Source organism: Halichoeres trimaculatus, unplaced genomic scaffold, assembly GCF_033239565.1.
Source record: "Halichoeres trimaculatus isolate MK-OKI-2021-1 unplaced genomic scaffold, fHalTri1.1 fHalTri1_scaffold_11, whole genome shotgun sequence".
NCBI classification, from domain to species: domain Eukaryota; kingdom Metazoa; phylum Chordata; class Actinopteri; order Labriformes; family Labridae; genus Halichoeres; species Halichoeres trimaculatus.
In genome coordinates, this window is record NW_027437189.1 from 12949854 (window position 1) to 12972309 (window position 22456).

Consider the following 22456-nt stretch of genomic DNA (forward strand, 5'->3'; position numbering starts at 1 on the left):
ACCAGGAAAACATTAAGATTTACTTCAAGTTTTATGAATATTGCTTTTAAATTCAGAATCCATTGAGTATTTCAGCCTTGAAGAGCCTTTAGCAAACCCTGAGTTGAACGGAAACCCGACCTTGCACATATTTTACAATAGATTCAATAAGGCAAACTTTTATGACCCACAGGCAGAAGGCCATGAAAAACACTCGGTCATCTAAATGAAAGAATAATAACAGTGAGGGAAAAAACTGACATTGAGAAATATGGTTTTGTAATAATGCTAATAAAAATTGTGGGATATAATGATCCAGAGGCTTTGGGCACACTAAAAAAAAGGTTAGAAAAACAGACTTGTGTCTGACAGTCCGTGAGGCCTTCCTTTGGCTGTGGAAATATCCCTGACAGCTTGGCAGGCCTTCTGACTGCTGTTTCAGCCGCTATCTTAATTTTCTCCTGCAACATGTGTAGGAAATTTACTGCTTCATTTCATCTCGTCACAAAGGAGCACTCTGCACCTGGCTTTCCCCTTTCCTCCTTCTGACACTCTTCCCCTCGTCTCTCCTCCCTCTCCTGACGAGTCTTGAACTAATGAGTTATGTTAAAGTGCGACAGAGGCTCTTGTAGAGCCTGTCACCCGCCCAAAGGGCTTATATTCACAAAGATAAGTCAAATCAAAATGAGAAATGTGTCTTTTACTTCAGTGTACTGTAAAAATCATCCCATAGAGAGGAGAAGTTTGTGCCTCCAACCACAGGTGGAAATGAGCACATTAATCCAGTTTGACTTTTACCTTCACAATGTTTGCCGTCTCCTTTATAGCCTGACTTGCAGATGCATTTGTATGACTTCAGGGTGTTCTGGCAGATGGCATCAATGCTGCAGTTGTCGAGCGCCTCTGCACACTCATCCACATCTAGAAAAAAGAGAACAAGAAAGGGCTGTAGTGACATACAGGTTTTCTCATGAAACTACCTGAACACAAGCTCTGACCGTTCAAAGAAAACAGCGAGTACAAAAGTTGCAGAGAAAGAGCAGAACAACTGATGCTAATCATTACCATAACTGTGAGGTTCAACACAACTTAACTGGATGCAACATTTGTTTCAAATTATGAAAAGACAAACTTCCTCTCTTGTTACTGATAATTATTACTGAACATGCTGACATGACTTTTAAGAGTGAAAGAGGACATTTCTCTGGAAACTGGAGATATGAAAGACAATTACTTAAAAAAAAAAGAAAGAAGCAGTTAAAAGAAAAGAATTAAACACATCACCTAAAAGTGTCAGCTATGAGCTACAATGTTTGTTGTTTTACTAATAATCCCCAGTGACTCCCCACTGGTTCAAATTGTGCAAAAACAAAAGAAAAAAATACAAAAAAATGAAAATGATTATTCCTAAAAGTAGTGAATAATGGCTTTGGCTTACAGCCTCCGACCATTAAACAACACTCACAGTCGGCAGCCTCGCTAGTGGTTCTTTCAAGGACAACAGTGCTTGAGCTACTAACATTACACTAATAGGCAAATATTAACAAGGTATGATACTGAACTCGTTCACAATAAAAGTCTGGCGTGTTAGAATGTCAGTGCGACTTAAATGATAGATGGAATATTGCTGTTGGTATCAACCAAGTAGAAACCTCTGGTCTTAAAATGTGATGTCTGTGCAGAAGTGCTGCAGTTCATCAAGCTTACACTTGAGGCTGGCCGCAGAAGCACCAAAGGCCAAATACACACACGTTAGAGAAAGCTGATCGATTGGTGTACACTGAACATGGGGTTGATCTCAGACCTTTTTTTTCCAAGTTATTTAACCTAAAGGCTTGGGGGATGGCTAAATTGACTGATTGGTAGGAACCCCAAAGCTATCACTGATACTAATTCCATATATTATCTATGACAATGAATGTCAACCTGTGGCCCGTGAGTCAAATCTGGCCCAGGAGGAAAGAACTATGTTACTTTATTTATTTATTCATTTTAAATCAAATCAAACAAATGGCCTTTGGAAAGTAGCTTGTGCCATAGCCTGCCTTTAATCAAAAATAATGACAAACTTGCGGCATGCAAAGAAGCACTTGTTGCCCTCTGTTAAGTTGAACTTTGGTTGATGATTCCACTTGTATGGAAGTATTGAGACTTCAAAGTAGGAGTTTTTCTCTGAAGGGCCTGTGACTGCTCAGAATATGACCATCAAAACTTGCATGCTTTGTGCTGTGGTGACATCTCATGTTATTAGCCACAGCAACTGTTTACATAAAAAAGAGGCACACGAGGCACATGGCATGTGACTGTGATGGACAGCTTGACAGCCTCACAAATAAAGCACCTAAAATATTGCAATTGCCTCCTGGTGGCTAACTACAGTACAGGTAATCTGAGTCCATTAACACTTACAAATACTAACAATAACATAAATTTGACATTAAAATTATGTATCAGATGGCAATATATCATTAATACATCAAATGATAATATATTGTTTAAGATACAATATCTGGCCCCTTACAGTGTCTGCCAAGAATATTTCCACTCATGGACAAATGTGATTGTTGATCCCTGGTCTACAATACCAACTGACTTCAAACATACTACATTCAGGGTGTTGTAAGACCTCTATCATTTTGGTATATATGTCAAATAGCCAAAAATTCTAAACCTTGTGATGATTTTAGAGAAAAAGCTTGTATGGGGCCAAAAATTCATTGCTTATCAACCATCCTTCTCCTTCAAGACAGAGGTATAATTCTTAAATGTGATATAATATCTGGTAATCAGCCAAATCTCAAGAGCCCAGATGTGCTCATATGCTGTACTACAGCCATAGTGCTCAGAGATAACATTATTTAGATGTTATGTAAGTACTAGGTTGATTTGAATAGTAACACAGGTAACATAAAAAGATACCAGTGGAAATGGATTTCAACCGCAGCATGATCACATTTGCCTCATGGAGTCCTAAATCCCATGAAATCCCAGTTAACTATCCCAGGTGTTTGGGATTACCCTCCTGCACACAGAGAAGGGGTAGCTTAACAAGGTTTACATAGCTCCCAATATCCACTCTTATCACCATCCCACTGCAGGAGCCGCCTGATCCTGATGGGAAATGACCTGCAACATAAACCCATGAGCTTAGCATATTGGCTGTATCTGCCTTTTCCTGGAGGACATGGAGTCTGCTGCTGCGAGGAGGGCAGTGACAACCCGGGATGCACAAAACTCCTTGGAAAATGTGAGTCACAAAATTAAGCCGCACAGGGCACTGCTGGTAGTGTGTGTTTGCGTGTGTGCGTGTGTGCGTGTGTGCGTGTGTGCGTGCGTGTGTGTGTGTGTGTGTCTGTGTCTGTGTCTGTGTGTGTGTGCGCCTCATGTAGTGAGGGCCTGTGTTTGATTCCAACCTGTCTCTTAAGCTTCCTTTTCCTAATAAAGACAAAAATATCGTTTAAATAAATGCCATACACCCAGTGTACAAGTACAAGGAGTTTGTAAAAACTTCTTTTGCATACAGAGCATTTTTTTGGAACGAATGTGGTTTTTACTGTTTGTATTACTCCTAGAAAAGCACAAAGCCAACATTTCAGGCTTAAAATAAACTAAGTTTATTACACTAAAAATGTTTGCAAAGCTCTCTGTTAGACTTAATAAATCTAGGAAAGTAAGGAGTGTCTCAAATAGGTTCAATTTCAAATACACTTAGATCTAACCACAATCCCTCAACATAACAGATGGAGACAATGTTATGATGACTCAAGCGTTCAATGGAAGACTTGGAAAAGAATTTGGGACAATAATCCAGGTATTTCATTTCCAACAACTTAATTTTATAATCGAAAGCTAAAAAATAGCTCTTGCTATAATAGAAATGCAAAGTTACAATATCATAGAAGGGAAAATTATTGAGCATCACACAAGCTTACACAGTCATCACCACTAGATCTGTATTAATGGAAGCATGGCTTCAGGTCCCCCCATTGTAGATACATTAAAACAACCCCCTGATGGACATTGAGATGAAGTGCTGATGGAGCCACCATTTGCAATTATATCAGCATATCAAACCTCAAAGACTGAAAGCATAAAACCCATACTTGGGATTTGATACCAATACTGATCAAGCCTGATACCAATATTAATTCACATTCTCTATCCTTCGATTTGAAGGTGAGACTGAAAATTATGTTTAAGCAACTTCAGGCTTTTAACTCTTTAAACTAAAATGAAATTGGAAAGCATATTGAAACTGACTGCATTATTATCTTATGGGAGTATAAATGTGTGCTGAGTAAGTCTCCAATCTCAGTGGGAATTACAGTTTAATTGTAAATCTTGGCAATGGCCAAGTGAGGAATCAAACTTAATGCCACGGCTGTTGGCAAAACAAGCATTAAATACCTCCAGACTTCTGGTCAGCTGTAGTTTTCTACCTTTATGAAATTTTAGTTCTGCCTAGCAAAATGCCAGTGGAATATATTAGTCCAATAGATAGTCCTTTTGTTACGATATGTGGTCTTAGGTTTTTGAGTCTGTATCTGACTGATACCCAATACTGGAATTGGAACTGTGCGTCCCGAGTTTCAATCATGATAGCTGATCTGTAAATGGTTTTGTATGGTGTACGATCATGATCTGAAGTTGCCGTTGAGTCTAGCTCAAAGTTCATGCAGTTTATCAGTGGTTTTCTCTTTACTTTTAACTGAGATTCCTATAGTACCCCATTACTTTTTATTGTTGACTTACAAAACAGTTTGTGCCTGGACTGCAGGGCTTCACGCAGCTTTCACATTGTTAGAATGGGCTTGATGGCATACAGTGACAGGCAGCAATCACAATGGTAGCCAGCAAGGAGTCCCTTCCAGTGAGAACTCTATCTCTTCTTTTATAAGAGAAGATATCCATCTGTCATGGTAACTGATGGAGCATGACTTCTAATAATGCCCAAATTCAACATTTTTGAAGCAAATGATAACCCAAAAGCCTTAAAAACCATTGTACAAGGTGGACTTTTTGTGCTTCCATCTGAATTGAAAAAGAGAGCTGAAGACTAATGCTGGAGACTGATCAGATGCTCGAGTCATGGTTACAGATTTGAAAAACATGTATGACATGCTTAGCGGTGATGTGCAAAATGTGACATCCTAATTGAATGTTCTCCAACTAATGATCTGAAAAGTTTGTGTCTTTGTACAATTTTTTATTTTAACTTTTTTTGCTGCTCAGTAAGAAGGTACCTAGGATATTTGTGGCGCCTCTCTTGCTAAGTTTCCACAAAGCCATTTAGTGACTCAAACCCTCTGGTCCCCCAGCTAAGTATTGATTTACATTATGTGTGAACAATGTGAATTCTCCAGAAGAGCAGCCTGGGTTTTTCTCTCCGCAGACTGTCTTCCAGGATTAGAGCAGGAGAGGCCATATGAGGAAGCGTTTTTCAATAGAGGAGGCATTAATCACAACAAAATATCTGCCTCATTGTCAGGTTTCTTGGTGTCAAGCCACTGTAGTCATTAATATTCATTATGACAGAAACTCAAAGAGTCTTTCTTTTTGTTTTTTTTTATTAATGTTCCCATCTGGAGCATTAGTTCAATTCATCTTGCAAGGTTGCAGAGTCTCACTATTAGGCTTAAAGACACAAACACAGAATCTCAGACTCTCGTCAAACATGCCTGAGGACACAAACTGCAATTAGGAATCACAAATTGACAGCTTGAGTCGTCAGGTGAACTAACATTTCTTCAGGACAAAGATAAAAACTTGTGAGTACACAAACAGCGCAGGAAAACTGACAAATGTACATCCTACTTTTCAGCAAAAGTATGTTTTGTTGTTTTTTTTAAAGTTTCATTTGTATTCACAACATTAAGACAACGTTGTTGCTTCAGGCATTTGTTGAGGTGAAAAGAGCAGCAGCAAATATAGCAATAATAAAAACACTGTTAGTGACTGTAATGTTGTGTAACAGTCATTCTGTAAAAGCTAATGAATTTACAATGATAACAGAGACAGCTTGCAAAGCATTTGGGATTTGAAAGACTACACAGCCCTAATAGAAAACAGAGTAAAGATCTAAATAAAAAATCAAACCTCAATCTATAAAGGTTGGCAACAGCTAAGTGATAATTCACACTGAAAATTAACATATGGAAATTAACTTCACAGCCTGTCTATAGTGAGAAACCCTTCACACAAGAGACTGAAATTCTGGGAAGAGCTAAGACATGTTATTTGTGATGATAAAAAACTGACAAACACATAACACACCCACATTCCCCTTGCCTGTGGTAAAAGCTGCACAAAACGAAATCAAAACAAATCAAGAAATCCTGGCCCACAAACTACAATGGCCTCTGTCTGTCAAAGCATTGTTTAAAAATCCACCCATAAGAGTTACTAGCAGAATTTCAATAGACACATGGACAACAAACGCTGAATGTGCTGGTGTTGTTGGAAAGCCAACAAGTCTCTGCCGTGGAAATAAACATGTCAGAATCAATACATCCTTTCTGTTCACTCCAGAGGACGATGCTCTGAACACTGAGCGTGTTCAGTAATGTTGCCCTGGTAATTGACTCATGCCCATGATGAAAGATTTTTTTGTTTTTCATTTGAGAGGCTCTTTCATTCTTTTGTGTTGAGGAATCACAGTTGTTGGGAACAAGTCAAGGCAGTGGAGGATGAAGCCGGCGCTTCTAGACAAGGATGGATAAACAAAGTCAAAACAACAAAACCCAAGAAGAAAGAGATGTTGGGCAACGCTCAGATGTTTAAACAGTTTCCTCTGGTGGATGTGTCATTTTGAATTCTGCTGCTGTTCGAGCTCTCATCTGGTTAATAGACTTGAACACATTAAGCCACAAATTGCTTAAGTCTGTGTTTAAACCCGCTGACATTCCCAGAATTTTGACTACAATGATTTTTGTTGGATGAAACAGACAACAATGAAGAATGTTGACTCTCACTTGTAAGTTAATAAAACCTTAAACTTCCAATGAGTCAAAAACAGCCCAGCTAAAAACAAGCAAAGAGATCGTTCATGCATCTTTGTCCGCAGGGGGCACTGAAATAGTCACAAAACCAAAAGTTCTTCAAAGTGGCTTTAATTTTTGTTCCAGGTCAAAATATGCTGGAAAGAAGTTTTTTTTGTTATAGCTACTACTGATAACTAAATACACATATTATTCTATATATCAAATCAATTCTGTTTGCACAAAAAAGACAAGAACATTTCTAACTTTTCAATTGTAATTTAGTAGTTTAACTGTCAATCAGAGTAGTTAATTTTTCTAGCTTACTTCAATCAGCCATGATAAAATTGAATCTCAGTCCTCAAAATCTCATATCAGTTTGGCCCTGATGTCTAAGTTCTTAAAGTTTTGCCTCATACTTTGAGTTCAGCAAATTAGTCTTAAATGCTTGTGAAGGTGATTGTGAAGGGGAGGGATTGCAGGGTTACATTTGCATAGGGCAGGGGTTGGCAACTGCCAGACCTCAGTCCAGGTCCAAGACTGGGTCTGGACCTAGACATCCAATAAAGACCCAGTCCTATCATCAATAAATTACATGAGGCTTCTATTTTACAGCTTTTAAAGTTTACAGTACTCATTGAGCAGAGAGCAGAGAGATGGAAACTCAAAGACCAATTGCATTCTAGTTAAGCCATCCTACACTTTTCAGAGTTGCTGCATTCCAGGGTTTAAATATTGCCGCTCTGCATGCAGGCTTCAGATTAGATGTGAAGGACAGACCAAGGATAGTAGAAACAGAAAGAAAAATAAAGAAAGCAATAACAAGAAAGATGACGAAAAGACTTGTGATCCAGAGTGGATCCAGAGGAAGAAGCTAACAGCCATATTATACTATATATTACATTTATAACATACTTATATATTGTTGCTCGGTACCTTCCCATTGTGGCAGTTCTCTCTTTTTTGTCAGTTTCTTGTAATTTTTCATCTTTTTTTCGTCTTCTTTACATTTTGAGTGGGTCATTACTTTGTGTGGTTTAATTGTTGGTCATGGACACCAAACTGGTTGTGTCTTCAGTAATATTTTTTCTATTTTTGCTCCTTTGTTTGCCTAGAGATCCTACATGTCACCATGGCAGCATTGTTTACATGTGAGATAAGCTGTTAGCAGCCCGTAGCATGTCAGTGCTAACTGCAGCAAGGCCTAATGTTTCCCCACAAGCTGAGGAGAAGGAGGTGAGGAAGACATGCTGGCACTGAGGTGTGAGCTGAGAAGTAACGACATCGACCTGTCCTTTCATTCATCATTATTAGGAATGTAAGATTTTTCTCCAATAAGATGGATGAGATGGCCGTGCTAACCCAGCAGCAGAGGGAATACTAGAAGGCAGAGTAGCATTATGCTATTCACAAACATGGCTAATGGAGCTAACACCGGACATAAATGCCACATTGGAAGAACTTCACCTGCTGTGAGTGGACAGGATACAGGAGAGAGAGACTGGACAGACTGCTGAAGAAGCTCAGTCCTGGACTCTGTGGAGGTGTAGGCTGACTGACTGGAGAATGATACCCAAGCTGTTATCATCTATTTTGTTATGGACCTTTTTGCATTTTTTATACACTTTCTTACTTTTGTTTTCTTGATTGCTGATGTGAGTCCTGAATTTCCCCTCGGGGATAAAGTATATTGTATTCTATTTTATACAGTGTTTTGTCAACAAATTTATTGGACCACCTGTCATGAACCGACAAAACCAGCCAGCATCATCAAGTGCTTTAATTTGAACCCTGTATTTCCTAGAGAGTTCCCCATGGAACTGACAAGAGTGAGGATTTTCAAACTGAATTCATGTCTTTTTCCCCAGAAATTAATAAAGAATAGTATACAACTACTCCTTTTTGAATTTTAGTTTAATAACCGTGGCATAGGAAATAGCATGTTTTCATAATTGTATAAATTTTCCAGAGCAAACAACCTTTAGGGTCTTACGGAAATTCAATCTGAGAAGTCATTACTGCGTTTATTCCAAAGTTTCCCGAACATGTTTGTCAGAGTTACTGGTGAAAAGCTGCTGGCCGTGGAGGTGAGACCTTGTCGGAGCTGCTTTTCCCTTTAATTTATTGGAAGGTCTTGGGATAAGCAGAGTATTTAGCTGAGCCCGGCTTGAGGGGGTGTTAGCCAGAATAAGGCTCAGAGAGGAGAGCACTGGTGTGTGGGAGAACTGTAGAGCTGGAGGTGTGTAGTTCAAACATAGGGTAATGTTTACTTTGAGTGTTGAGACCCTCACTGTTTGCTTTGCCCAGAACCTGCCCCCTCCAACCCATCACCTTTCCTTTGGAGACAGAAATAGACTGAGTGCAGCTGGGACACCCATAGGTGTAGCTTTACTCTCAATGCCTGCAGCCAGCTTTAAGGTAAGAGTAAAAAACATGGACGAAATGATGCATTCAATCAGAAAAAAAGGTATTCAGCTGGAAGAATATGTTTTGGTGCAACATTTGAACAGATGGTGTTCCACACCAGGGACGAAACAAGTTTTCCTGACAAAGACATTTTCAGACGATATCCGTCCCTTGCGGCAGAAGAGGAAGGGTGCTGGGTTCAGTTCCATAAAAAGGTGTTCATGGGATCACAGCGTATGTCATAGTCTGTATAATTACAAAGCAGCAACTGTTGTAATTATCTATCTTAGAACCACACTTACACTATACTTAGGGGTTGTGGTTGAGCAGGATGGGGTTAAGGTCAGGATAATTACTTTACACACAGAGTAACTGAGTCTGTTTGGCTGTGCTGTATGAAAACAGTCTTACTACATCACTCTTATCATTCTGCTGTCAACAACCTGCTTGATGATGTTCACCTCTTTAACAGCACATGCTGCTGGGCACAGGTGTGTGACCATTTTTTTTTTTTTAATATAAGTAACCTGGGATCTATAAAACTATAGGAAGAACATGAAACTTTATCCTTCGAATTATACAAGATGAGATAAGGCATTTATGGGATCTCAATTCTTGTTGTAACTTGGCTGAGAAACATAAAGACAAAGTCAATAAAGTCCTTCCCCGTTGACAGTAAAATCAATCCATGATTCTCTTTTTATCTGCATGTTGGGGCACTGAGCTATTAACGTGTGCTAACAGGCAAGTTAAATAAAATAAACGTGTGCTTTTGTTTTGTGGTATGCTTTACCAAGAGATTAATAAACCCAAACGGAAGTTCTTCAAAATATCAAAAAACAAAATGGAAATGAGACTTGAGTCATCAGCAATAAGACTCAGATCCTGAGTTAGTCAGACCGACTATAGAAGCAACATCTACACCAAGCGTTGTTAAAGTAGATTAACATTCTTCCCTGATGGTTTTATGTATTGGCTTTGGATATCAAAGTATTTTACTTTGGCCCATTCAGTAGGAATATTTCCCCAAGGTACAAAAGCCCCAAAGAAGGAATACTGACAAAAACAGACATTATGGCACTTTCTGTTCACTTTTTGCATTTCTTTTCACAGCTCCAGTTAAGGGTTTTACCTAGTTATGAAATAAAGGCTATCAATGCCATTTTTCACAGCAAAATTTGACAGATAAAATACTGCAGGATGAGTTGTTTTTTTTGTTTAAATTGGTACTTCTCATAAAATTAGCAAAGATAGAAGATGTCAAGCTTTGTCCACCAAAATCAATGCATACATGAATTTTCTCATGGAAGCTTTGATTAATGGTTATTTTTAAAATCTTCAGTACCATTAATTAAGAGAGTTTGAAATGTTGCACTATTATCCCATCAACAGTCATGTGGATGTTTTTGAAAAAATAGTTTTGCAAAATGAAAGAACCCCACAAGTGCCAAGATCACCAGCTACTGTTTTTGTTTATGTTACTGAAGCATTGTCAGGTTTGACTGCATGATCAGGAGAAAAGCTCAGTGTTCATTATTATACTGTGATGCAAAGAAAAATTGATATCCCTCCCAAAAAACACTCAACATTCACGCACACAATGTTCTTCCGTGATGTTTGACGTGACTGACTGATTACATATTCTTGCCACCTACTGGCCTGTAATGTTTACACAGACGTCTTAAACGTTTCAATGTTATCTTTAAGAAAAATCCTGTTCAGAACACAAGTTTGTTGATTCGATGCACCAGTTGTCGCTGACCAATCACTGGTCATCCTCTATCAGGATGTATATGATACAATTGATGGAGGTGCTAGACACCTACTTCCAGGAAAAAGAATCTGACCAGCTGTAGTCTCTCAATCTTACTCAATGGTGACGTTTTGTTGCTTAAACTCTTTGAACCCCCTCTTAGTGTTAATGTTCCAGCTAGCAGAACCATTATCATCCCTCCTCTATACTTTCAAATAGGCTTTCATCTGCTGATTGTGATAATATATTTGAAGCTTGATAAAAGCTCAACCTAAACAGTGGAGACTGAATAACTTGGCACGTCTTTATCAATAATGTACCAAAACGTCATTATAATGTGCTTCAACTTTTTTAGAATCCACTATACAAAATCACATTTAAATGAGCATCCAAAAAAATATACAAAAGTGCATAATAATGTAACTGGATGTAACTTCAACCTGGAGACACTGGTGATGAGGTTGTAGAAAGGACAGGAACTCATAGTCCCTACACTTACACAGCACACGGTAAAAATGCAAATTTTCACGATGTGCAGCAAAGCAGACAAAAAAAGGTTTTGATGAAATGCAGACGTCAACATGAACACAAAATTTAGCATCCCTCCCAACTCTTGCCAAGATCCCCTTCAGCTAATGAAGGGACACACTGTTGGCCGTCCAGCAGGCCTCTAAAAAGTTGTGAATAAAAATATCCCCGGCTTCCATTTGGGATATTTACACTCATCCTTCACACACTCTAAATGTTTAGGAATCATAACCACTGACTGATCCTGTGCTTTCAGAAACCGTGATCAAAACTTCAAACCTCCCAGGACCCTCCCTGCTTATGTCCACCAACCACCAAGCCTCAGATTACAGTTTTTCTCCATTGGTTTGGCTCATTTATTGAAACAGAAATTATATTCTTAAAACTCTAAGATCATTTGGCAAAACAGTCTGACAGTTCAGCACACCATGGCTCACTTGCAAAAGCTCATACCTCTCCAGAAACTGTTCACTCATGCTTCAAAACTACATATCATTCTCAGATCAATAGTCAGTGCTGCCAAAAATGCAAAGATCCTTCCTAATTGCTTTGGCTCATTTTTTTAAACAGGCCGGACGTTCTCAACACTCTTGGTGCTTTGGCCAAACTTACCTTGATGGTTTAGCACAATACCATGGTTCACCCTCAAAAGCTCTATCTCTCCTGAAACAGCTCAGTCATGTGTCAAAACTGCATTACTTCTCATATAAATAGTCAGAGCCCCAAAATGAATGGTCTCTGTAGCTTTGAGTAAGCACTGCAAGTCAAAATGTTTAGATGTTTTGTCACTATGGCAGAGGACCATTGAATATCCCTCCATTATCATTTACACACATAAAGTAACGTCCATACAGCATAATGTACTGTAATGTATGGTGTCTCCATGGTCCTCAGCCTCTTCCTTCTATTCCACCCCACAACTATGCACCCATACTCTGTTTACTCTTCCTCTTCCTCCTCCTTGAGAAGGCATTTGCCCTTGTTAATTTATTTGGCCAGGTGACTCCACGTTCAGAAATTGTATTGGTCCTAGTCAAGCTCTACCACTATTCATGGCATTATGCTGTTCACTAATGTTGATAATTGAAGAGAAAATTGTGCATGTGATGACTTATACAATGAAATGATGCTCACATGTTTTTGGAGAGCATATCCATTAGACTGAGAATCAACAATTTAGTTTGGATCAACAAGATCTATTCACTTGAAAATTGTGCTAAATGTAGGGTAACTGTGCTAACTGTAGGCTACATGTACTTTTGTCATTTGCAAAAATGTACAAAGGTATTTGCAACTTGATGAGCTGAAAAAGAAATTCAATTATGTTGCGAACAATTGCTGAGTGGTTTGGACATTTGTCCATGTTATTTTGAGAATGTGATTTCTGTTTCAATAAATGAGCCAAACCAGTGGAGAAAAAATTGTAATCTGAGGGCCAAGGGAAAATGACCGGGAACATGCAGGCTGAAGAAAGGAGAGAGACATAAGGGTTAACAAGTGCACTGCAGATTATCATTTCTAGTTCTAATATTTTGGAAATACTTTGAAAAAGTACAATAAAAAAAAGCTGGTGACGTTGGGAAATGAAAGATGCTACGAGTTGATTCCTAGGAAATTTTTTTGTGATTTTCTTTTTTATTTGCATTCTTTTTTAGGCTTTTTGTGCCTTTAATCAGAGAGGATAGGACAGTCAATAGAGAAAGAAATAGTGTTAGAGTGGGGTGTGCAGGCTGGACCTACACTTGGACTGTGAGGGCTTGCCACATGGGACACGCAACCTCGATCACTATTCATTCATTTTCTATACCGCTTATCCTGTTCAGGGTCGCGGGTGGCTGGAGCCTATCCCAGCTGTCATTGGGCGAGAGGCGGGGTACACCCTGGACTGGTGGGCAGTCAATCACAGGGCTGGGTTGTCACAGACAGACAACCATTCACACACACACTCACACTTACGGACAATTAAGTGTTCAGTCAACCTGATGGGCATGTTTTTAGACTGTGGGAGGAAGACGGAGATACCCGGAGAGAACCCGAGTATGCGCGGGGCCAAGCTGATCGATCCAGCTGTAGCACTAACCGCTGCACCACCATGCAGCCCCACTAGGCCATACAAAAAAGTTAATTATTATTTTCTTTCAATTAGAAGCTCATACTACCTGCTTTCAAACTAACCAACCCATGCCAATGAAATCAAAATTTGTGATCTCTTCTGTAAAACATTAACTACTCTTTTATACGTTTTTTCTTATTTTCTCTGTAAGTGGTCAAACTTCGTTGAAGCAAAACAGTGACAGCCAACCCATAGCCCTCAGCATTGGTGGAAAAACAGGTCTGCAGATAGAGATGATTTTTTGAATGATTTTTTAAAAAACATTCTTTTCTTGATTAATTGAGTTTTCCTCTTTATAAAAACAAGTTACATCATCAGACAAAAAAAGGAAAATTGAATCACTGAAAAACATAAAGGTCAAAGTTTTGGTCTTTGTTTGATTCAATTATTTTAATTAGCAAAGCAAATTTTCTTTTGATTATTCATCATTTAATCTTAAACACATTATCACAACCAGCATCTAGCTCTTATTTTTGGCACACGATTACAGTTTCCTCAATCAGAGATTTGGCACTGTAACAAAGAGAAATTCTACTGTGCTTCCCCCTCAGGGACTGACTTAATGATAACTAACATTACTCTGTGTTATGAATCTACTGCATTTCCAGGAGAACAAAAAGTGGAAGAAACAATCAGAGGAAAATTTAAACTTATGATGTGGACACATTTTTTAAAGTATCATAAACAGCTGTCTGAACCTAATGTCACACAACTACCAGCATGTGGTAAAAGCACATTTGAAGTCTTCATCAAGAAAGTCAACCAACTTCTGCCTTTACACATGAGATTGTTGTTTCTGTTTCTTTAGCCCATGAATCCTTTTGTTGTAGTTGTTTTTTTTATCATGTAATTTTCAACAAACTGCAGAGTGCTGAGCCTGGGGGCTGCAGGGTGATCACATGACCTCACCTTGTGTCATTTATAAATCATCTCTCAGGCTCGAACTCTGAATAAATGATGGACATTCTCTGATTTGGATCACAGGGCCTGCATCTGGTGCTGTGCTCTTTCTTAAGCATGTGTGGCCTAAACAGCCTGTGACTCACAGACCTCCTGACCACCTCCTGTAGAAAAACACTTATTACAGTAATTAAGCAAATCCTGCAGCAATACATAGTCGGCGCAGTGAGAAGTTGACATGAAACAGTCTGAAGTGCTGGATGTAATCTAATCGATATAGCACTGAATAATTGGACATAACATATAACCGTTTCCAAAGGGGACCTAAAGTGGCAGGAAGTTCAATTGAACCGTAAAAGGGATCCCTCAGCCGTCATTACATGTGTCCTCCACTGTTATTGACTTCTTGGCCTCATACTGAATATTTTAAATACGGGAAGGGTGGCACTCAGTCCAGCGACATACCTTATATTTATACAGCCATAGCTAACTGACATGACACTCTCCCCTCTGCACACAGCAATTACATTCATTGGTGGCTGCTTAAACCAGATACAGTACCAACTATAAAGATGGCAAGGTAGCAATTACAGCACAAGTGTGATATTTTTAGTTGTTTCCTGTCAAACGGAGGTATAAAGTGAATGGTTCTCTGTGTAAGCTGTGAAGCAGGCATTAAGTACTACAGCTCAGAAATGTGACGCTCAGAAGGCCTGAACTGACTGTAGGCTTTATTGAAATGCTTTGAGACAGCACAATCACTCCATGTAAACATCTCACTTATACAGACACATTAAGTACTTAATGGCCTCTCCATCACCACTCCTACTGTATTTTACAAACACTGCTTAAGGGGGGCAACAGAAGTGAACAACGTCTGTTCTTCTCCAGCAAACAGAGAGGAGGCAAAATGTGAGAACAAACTTTGACATTTTTGGAAAAAGGGAGATGATCATATGTGGTCAAGTGGAGTGCATTCCACCCTAAATCATTTCTTAAGTAAAAAAGATGTAACAAGTAGTCACTTATTCTTAAACTGCACAACTTTTGGACAAGGGTGCCAACCAATAATTATTTTAATTGCAGAATTATCGGCCAAGTTCTGTCATTTTGTCTGAATTAAAAATACGAAACAGCCCTTAATTTTTACTCTGGCAGAGCTTGAGCTGACATCTTCAGTCTCCTGCTTTGTCCAAAACTGTCATAAACTATGAAAAATTAAGTTCAGTATCATAAATTACACTTAAAAAGTCAAGAGAGTTTTGCATTCTTGCTTAAGAAATGCCTCATTCTCTGTCCGCTGATTACTTAAGCACTACCCACGTCTTGATTTTCACTATAATTATGATAGTTACTTTTAAAAGCTACAGTAAATGTTTGGTTGACACTGATCTTCAGTCTAATTTATCCATCAGTCATCCTGCGGCACATTTTTCTCTAAAACTTGGTGGTATGGTCGCTTGAATTATAGACTTATTTCAAAGAGGACTGTAATTAATCTGTGCAGCACCATGTCATGTCCAGAAACTCTAAAAAGACTTGTATAATTATGAATGTCTAACAGTGATGACATTTTTATTGGAAAAGAAAGTAAAAGGATTGTACAAAAATTCATTTCCATCAATTTCATTTCCTGGGATTACACCCAGGTGATGCACAGACTTCAGCCGTCTGCACATTTAGAGGAAGTGCTTGTAATTTTGTGGATGCAGATATAAAACTCCATTCTTTCTTCTTCATTCCCTTGATAGGCTGACCAACTTGAAGCAAACTTTTCTATTCTTAAGGACCAAAATTTAAGCCTATGAAGGTTTTCATTATTACTTGTTTAACTGAAGATGTGTGTGATGTGATGTCAGTCTTGGGACAATATTTCAGCATCTTCAAAGAGGGCACTTATCCAATCTCACATTTGGCAGAGCATGGATGTGCACGTTGATGATATGATACAGTTGTGGATCACCATTGTCCAAGTTGTATATCAGTGATATAGAAATGTATGATGAACTACTTCTTTTGGGTTTCCTCTTTGAGAGCTCACCACAGTCAATTACTCATTTCCAGCTTGTGCTCAACATATCAATATGCCACAGTTTTACACTGGGTGACACAACTCTTCAGATTCGGGCTTGGCACCAGCACTTATTAGAACATTGCCTTGTGGTCCCCCTAGTGGCTGGGTAGGGACATCATTGAACAACAGTGGGAGCAATATGGGGTTCAGTGTCTTGCTCAAGGACACTAGAGCATTTGAACAGTATCCAACCCCCAGCTTCCCAAGTAAGAGGCAGCGACTCCACCACTGAGCCACAGTCACCCCAGAAGGGTATGTTGGGGCATTGACCGCCATACTCCACTCAAATATAAACCAGACTGAAGAGGTACGGTTTCATCAAAGTCAGCATAATAGAGAACACGGCTACAATTTTAGATACTTTTTGGCTTATGTTAAGTTGTTTTGGTCCAACACAGCCCTTTAACCACCATTGTTTAAAATGATTGTTGAGGGAAGTAGTTGCAGTGATTATGTGTCACGTCTTCATTGTGTATGCATGCTTGTGCTCGTGCAAGAAGTGTATAGCAGTCACACTGGCCAAACAAACTAGACTTTAGAGTTGAAGCCTGCTTGGGCACTGTACAGATGGCCAGTGCGAAGGCGCCCTAACACAACCTCCATGTGAGATGAAAACTTAAGCCGCATTTCCACCAAGCAGTTTGGTTTAGATCAGTACAGTTTGGTACAGCTGGCTCGGTTAAGCAGCATCAGTTAAATAATAGCATGTCGCAATAGCAGCACGACACAGTGTACCCAAATAAACCCAAGGACGAAGAAAAATGTGACACAGTAAACAAAGAGCAACAATAGAAGACTATCAGCAATTCACCTCCTTTTTGATTTCCATGTGGCTCTTTGTTACAAAGCGCAATCAAGTTTTGATTCAGGGAAGGCTGTTTGCCACCAGGAGAAATACAGCCGCTATTGCACTGTAAGTGACGATTCTTTCGACCATCAATGGTCTGCAGGGTTGTAGCTCAACCTTCTAGGATCAGATCAGTTTAGTCAAGCATCCCTACGGACGGGTCCCAAAAAGTGGAACCACTTGTCTAGGTTATTTGGGGATCCGTCCCGGGATAAGCCAGTGGAAATGCCATGAAATGCGTTCTGTGCCAAGACAAACCGAACTGAACTGCTTGGTGGAAACGAGGCTTTAATCACCAACTTTTTGTCAAGATAGCAATTCAACAATTATCAAGTAACTGATTGTCAACAATGTGCTTCTTGGTAGGGATAAACAATGTGTGTCCAGATATTATATTTATCAGCTGCCACTAAAGACACAGAGGCTGAGAATTTTTAAAAGACATTGCCCCATCACTGAATGCAAAACGTCAATGCAAAGAGATCCCTCAGACTTTTGGACCTGCATAATCTGTGCTGTCCAAATGTGTGTTTTCTGCAGCTGGACTGGTTATGACCTTGTTGCGCTCCTGACGGACACTCGACTGTGTGGATTTGCTTATTTTCCCAATAAGAACAAGTATGTGGAAAACTGGACACTGTGAGTCTGAAATATTTTTCAGACCCACAGTGGAGATTGTTTACATAAGCCTGCTCTGCATGTTGATATTTACCAATTTATTTGCATCCATAAGTTTTGTAGGTATGCAAAACAATCAGTGATATGCATAATGTTGCTGTGGAAAATAGGGTTCAAGAGAAAAATGTCAATGTGACATTGTTTTTTTGCCGTCTGTCAGTTGAATCAGTAGATGATCATTGACATCTCCGAGATCAATCACAGAGCATACTTTGAACTCACATCCCTCTTTTTTTTAATAATCACTAATACTTAAATCTAAAATTTAACAGATTTTTTTTATTATACATTTATATTGACAATCAAACAGGTTGGATTTAGGACTCTGAGACCAAAAAAGGAGGACATTTAACACATTAATTTATTAATTGATTTAATACAGTAAGCAAGAGCAGTTCTTGCCATTAATCAGTGCTGTCAGCTATTATAGCGCGCTGCAAATATATATACTGTATATTGAGTTCACAAGGGGTGATTAAATACTGCAGCCAGCACTTTGGTTTTTCCCATGCCTCTGTCCATTGAGGAAGTCTCAAATTCACCCGTGAAGTCATCTCTCTTTCTACCCAGAATTCACTGGCCAGAACCCACCAAATAAATAACTCGGCTTTTTTCATCTGGACTCCTTGATGTATTGGGTTGGATTTTTCCATTACTAAGCAGAATAAGAGCATTTCCTTTCACTTCCAGCAGTCTCTAAAGCTGGCGCTCACCATCAGGAATGTAAACACACACAGTCTGTAAACAAGGCTCTCTCTAACCCCCAACCCCCCTCTGACAACACTGACCACTGCAGACCAGCCTAATGACGTCCCTCACTGACCCCCACCTTCCGAAAAATAAAAAAGAAGACGCGGCCCCGTTATTCACACAAGAGGTCACAGGAGGGAGTGGGGTAAAGGGCCAAAGAGGAGTGAGGATGGTGGTTGAGTGTGTTTCAGAGTACAGAGACGCAGATGACAGTCCCTCTGAAATCTTCCCCTGAGTCACAGTATCCCCAATCATTGAGTAATGAAGCAGAAAAACAAATGCAGGCTCTGTGAGGAGGGGGCTTAGAGGATTAATGATCTAAGAGCTGCTGCAGCTGGCTGAGGAATGGCACTGAAGTTCCTCAGCAAGCCATCAGTGCATGTGAAGGGGGCTCTGGAGGTGAGTTTAAGTCTGGAGGGGTCAGAGTGCCGTCAACACTGACTCCATCCTCCCCCGAAATCAACAGGGATGTTGTCAGCACTGTGCCGCATCTGCACTGAGAACAAAGACCACTGACAGGGTGAGAGGGACAGAGATGGGAGCACAGGGGAATTTTCTAATTTTCACTACAATGCCTGGGTTGAAAGAAGCATCACAGGCCTCATTTGGAACATATTGTTCAGATTAAAGCCTTGAGAAATAAACAGGCTCCAAACAAGCTCTACACTCCTTACCTCCAAGGGTGAGGGTTGGAGTTCACACCAGTGCTGCATACAAAGAAGTTATGCTGGTGTTCTCTGAAAAGTTTTGCCAGTTTTAAACTACATATTTTCCCCACTTCTTCTTTTGCACACACAAAAAAGTACAGCTTTGTCAGCCCTGCAACCATTCTAAATGAGGTGACAAATTGTGGTCACAAGGGTCTCGCTAGCTGCTGATAAAGTGATTTTCTGCTGGAGGAAGGGGGAAAGGTACCATGGCAGAAGGATCTAAACAGCTGATCCCCTGGGGAGCAACAGGGAATCTGCAGAGTCCACGGGTTAGGGTTTTGTTTTGCTGTGACCCAACAGTGGTACTGCATACAAATTGTGCAAAACAGAATAAGTTAAAGCAAATGCATGAGGATGGGAAGAGGAGGTTGTTATACAAATATAATGGGGTACAAACTTTCATGCATGCCAAAGCATACTTTTTCAGAGTTTTGATAGTTTTATGCTGATGCTTTATTGTTGTCCTTTTGAAAATGACACCACTCCAGAACCCCACATATCTCTGAGATATGAGGGTTACATCTGGTAGCTAGTTACCTTGGTTTAACATCAAAATTGGAAAAAATAATTGTTTTCCTGAAGAAAAGTTACAGAATCCACCTACTAGAATGTCTCCTTAGACCCATTTATTATTCAGCTTAAGAATTAAACTAACCAGATATAATGTGTCAAATAGCGATCCCTTTGGTGTGGGTTTTGTAAAAAAAAAAAAAAAATCAGGAGGCTAGCTTTCTGTTACATTCTAAGTCAATGTGGTGTTACATTCACAACTGCTAGCTTTAGTTATTAAGTTAAAAAAAAGTACCTTAATGTTTGACTTATTATTTGAATTGTCATGTTAAATACTTGTGCTACAAGTCAAGCGACAACACTTTATCAAAACCAGACAATGTTTTGCCTGTGCTACACTCAGCAGAGATAGCAAGGATGTCTCACTTCTCAATAATTGCCACATTTTGTTTACCTGTTGCTTCAAAGTGACAAGCCCCTATCTAAGAATATGAAGCACATGTGTGAGTGCAAAAACTGCAGTTCATCAAGTGTCTATTTGCAGCTGGCTGCCAAAACAATGGAAACCTGAAACACACTAATCATAAAAAGACTACTTTCACAGAAAAAAATAACATTTTTACAGCATGGTTCAGAAAACTGTTGGGTGGCCAAATTTTATAGAACTTCTTATTTTGCAATTCACTAGTTTAATAACTTTGGGAATGGGTGACATGACCGACAAGTGTACCGATTTGGCGCCCAATGGTGAACTCCCCATCAGAAACAAATGGGTTAAGTAACAAAGATTACATCCATACATCACACAGTCTATAGTTGATTCTTAGTCATTGCGTCACTTTCTCCAATCTCAGAAAAGTTGTCAGATAATCTGTTGTCCTTCAATCATGTGAGCATTCATTGACCAAATCTGTCTAATTTAGTCAGTGTCAACAAATAATTGCACAACCAAAAGGTACAAGGGCAAACTCTCAAGTTTCAATGTTCAAGTAAGAAAAAATGTACTCTGACCATTTTGTGAAATGGTAAATACAAGGGTCAATCTAAAACTTAAAATGAAACAATCAAATAATATGTTACTTGCTCCTCACAGAAAAAGATCTTGACCTAAGACCATTAGACCATAGATTAAGTGGTAATCATTTGATGAGTGCGGTTGTGATCAGAGCAGTAAGATTCCTTCTGGGCAGAATCTTTGACACTCTGTTGCAGAGAGGAAACTGTCTCGGTTTGACATTCCAGCAACCAGGATGAAAGTAAGCGGCTGTCCAGAATGAAGGCACACCAGCTTGCTGAGGGTCACAGCTCGAGTCAGACTTTGCATGTACCTGTAAACATGGTACTCACTCTGTATGTAGCTGAAGTCTGCTTCCTCAATACGAGCCTAAAATACCTATATCACACTGCAGCTTTGCCAGGATAAAAGTCGAGGAATTAGGGATAAAACTGGCATAATAAGCCTGAACCGTTTACATAAAGGATTCCCTGTCCATAATGAAGTCTCATTTTGGAAGGTAAAAGCACTTCTGCTTGTTAAGTGCACTCATTAGCATCCTGTCTAAAATCGCTCATCACACTCATAAACACTTTATTGTCCTTGCAGCACACCCATAGATCAAAGTCGTTTCATGAATCACACCACAGTGCTTTGGTCTGAATTATTATCAAGTGTTTTCACCACTCAAGATAATAATCTTCTTGTGAGTGCTGCTGCTCTGTAACAACACGTACAGTGGTACCAGAGCACCACTTGTCAGACGCTTTCTCAGAGTGTCTGCTGAGTGAACACTGGATTGATCCCTCTCCACCCACTCGTCAGCTAGTGACCGAGGGCTACCCTGAGGCTCGACCTGCCTCGCGCGCTCTGATCATAACGAGAACACAACTGTCTGACACTGCATGCCTTCTGCAGAAGAAGAAGACAGGCTGAGATGAGCTCAGCTATTTTCATCAGCGTAGAGTACTTCTGGTTCAGGAAAAAGGCATATAAAGGTAAGAGGAGCTCATCTGCTTTAATTGGGCAGTGGTCTGGCTCAGACTGGAGTTTGGGCTGATTTATGGGAGATTAACCCTCTTCTTAGTCACAGGAAGAATCTGTTTGGGCACTTTAGCTGGTACTGTTTTGGTCCCTGATTCACAAAAATGAAGACAAAATATCCCCTGCAACAGGCTGTCATGTATTGCAGGTCGTGATAGCGTTAGAGTCTGTGCAGTGGGGACTGGCAGTTTGA

General features: G+C 39.6%; 1 protein-coding gene across 2 annotated transcripts in view; it reads right to left on the reverse strand.

Moving 5' to 3' along the window:
* Nucleotides 1-22456, reverse strand: part of scube3 (signal peptide, CUB domain, EGF-like 3) — a 93655-nt gene that overhangs the window by 66977 nt on the left and 4222 nt on the right. For both annotated transcript variants that reach the window (XM_074681241.1, XM_074681240.1), the window contains exon 2: nt 778-900. In XM_074681241.1, coding sequence (XP_074537342.1) covers nt 778-900 — 123 coding nt within the window. The remainder of the gene's footprint in view (nt 1-777; nt 901-22456) is intronic.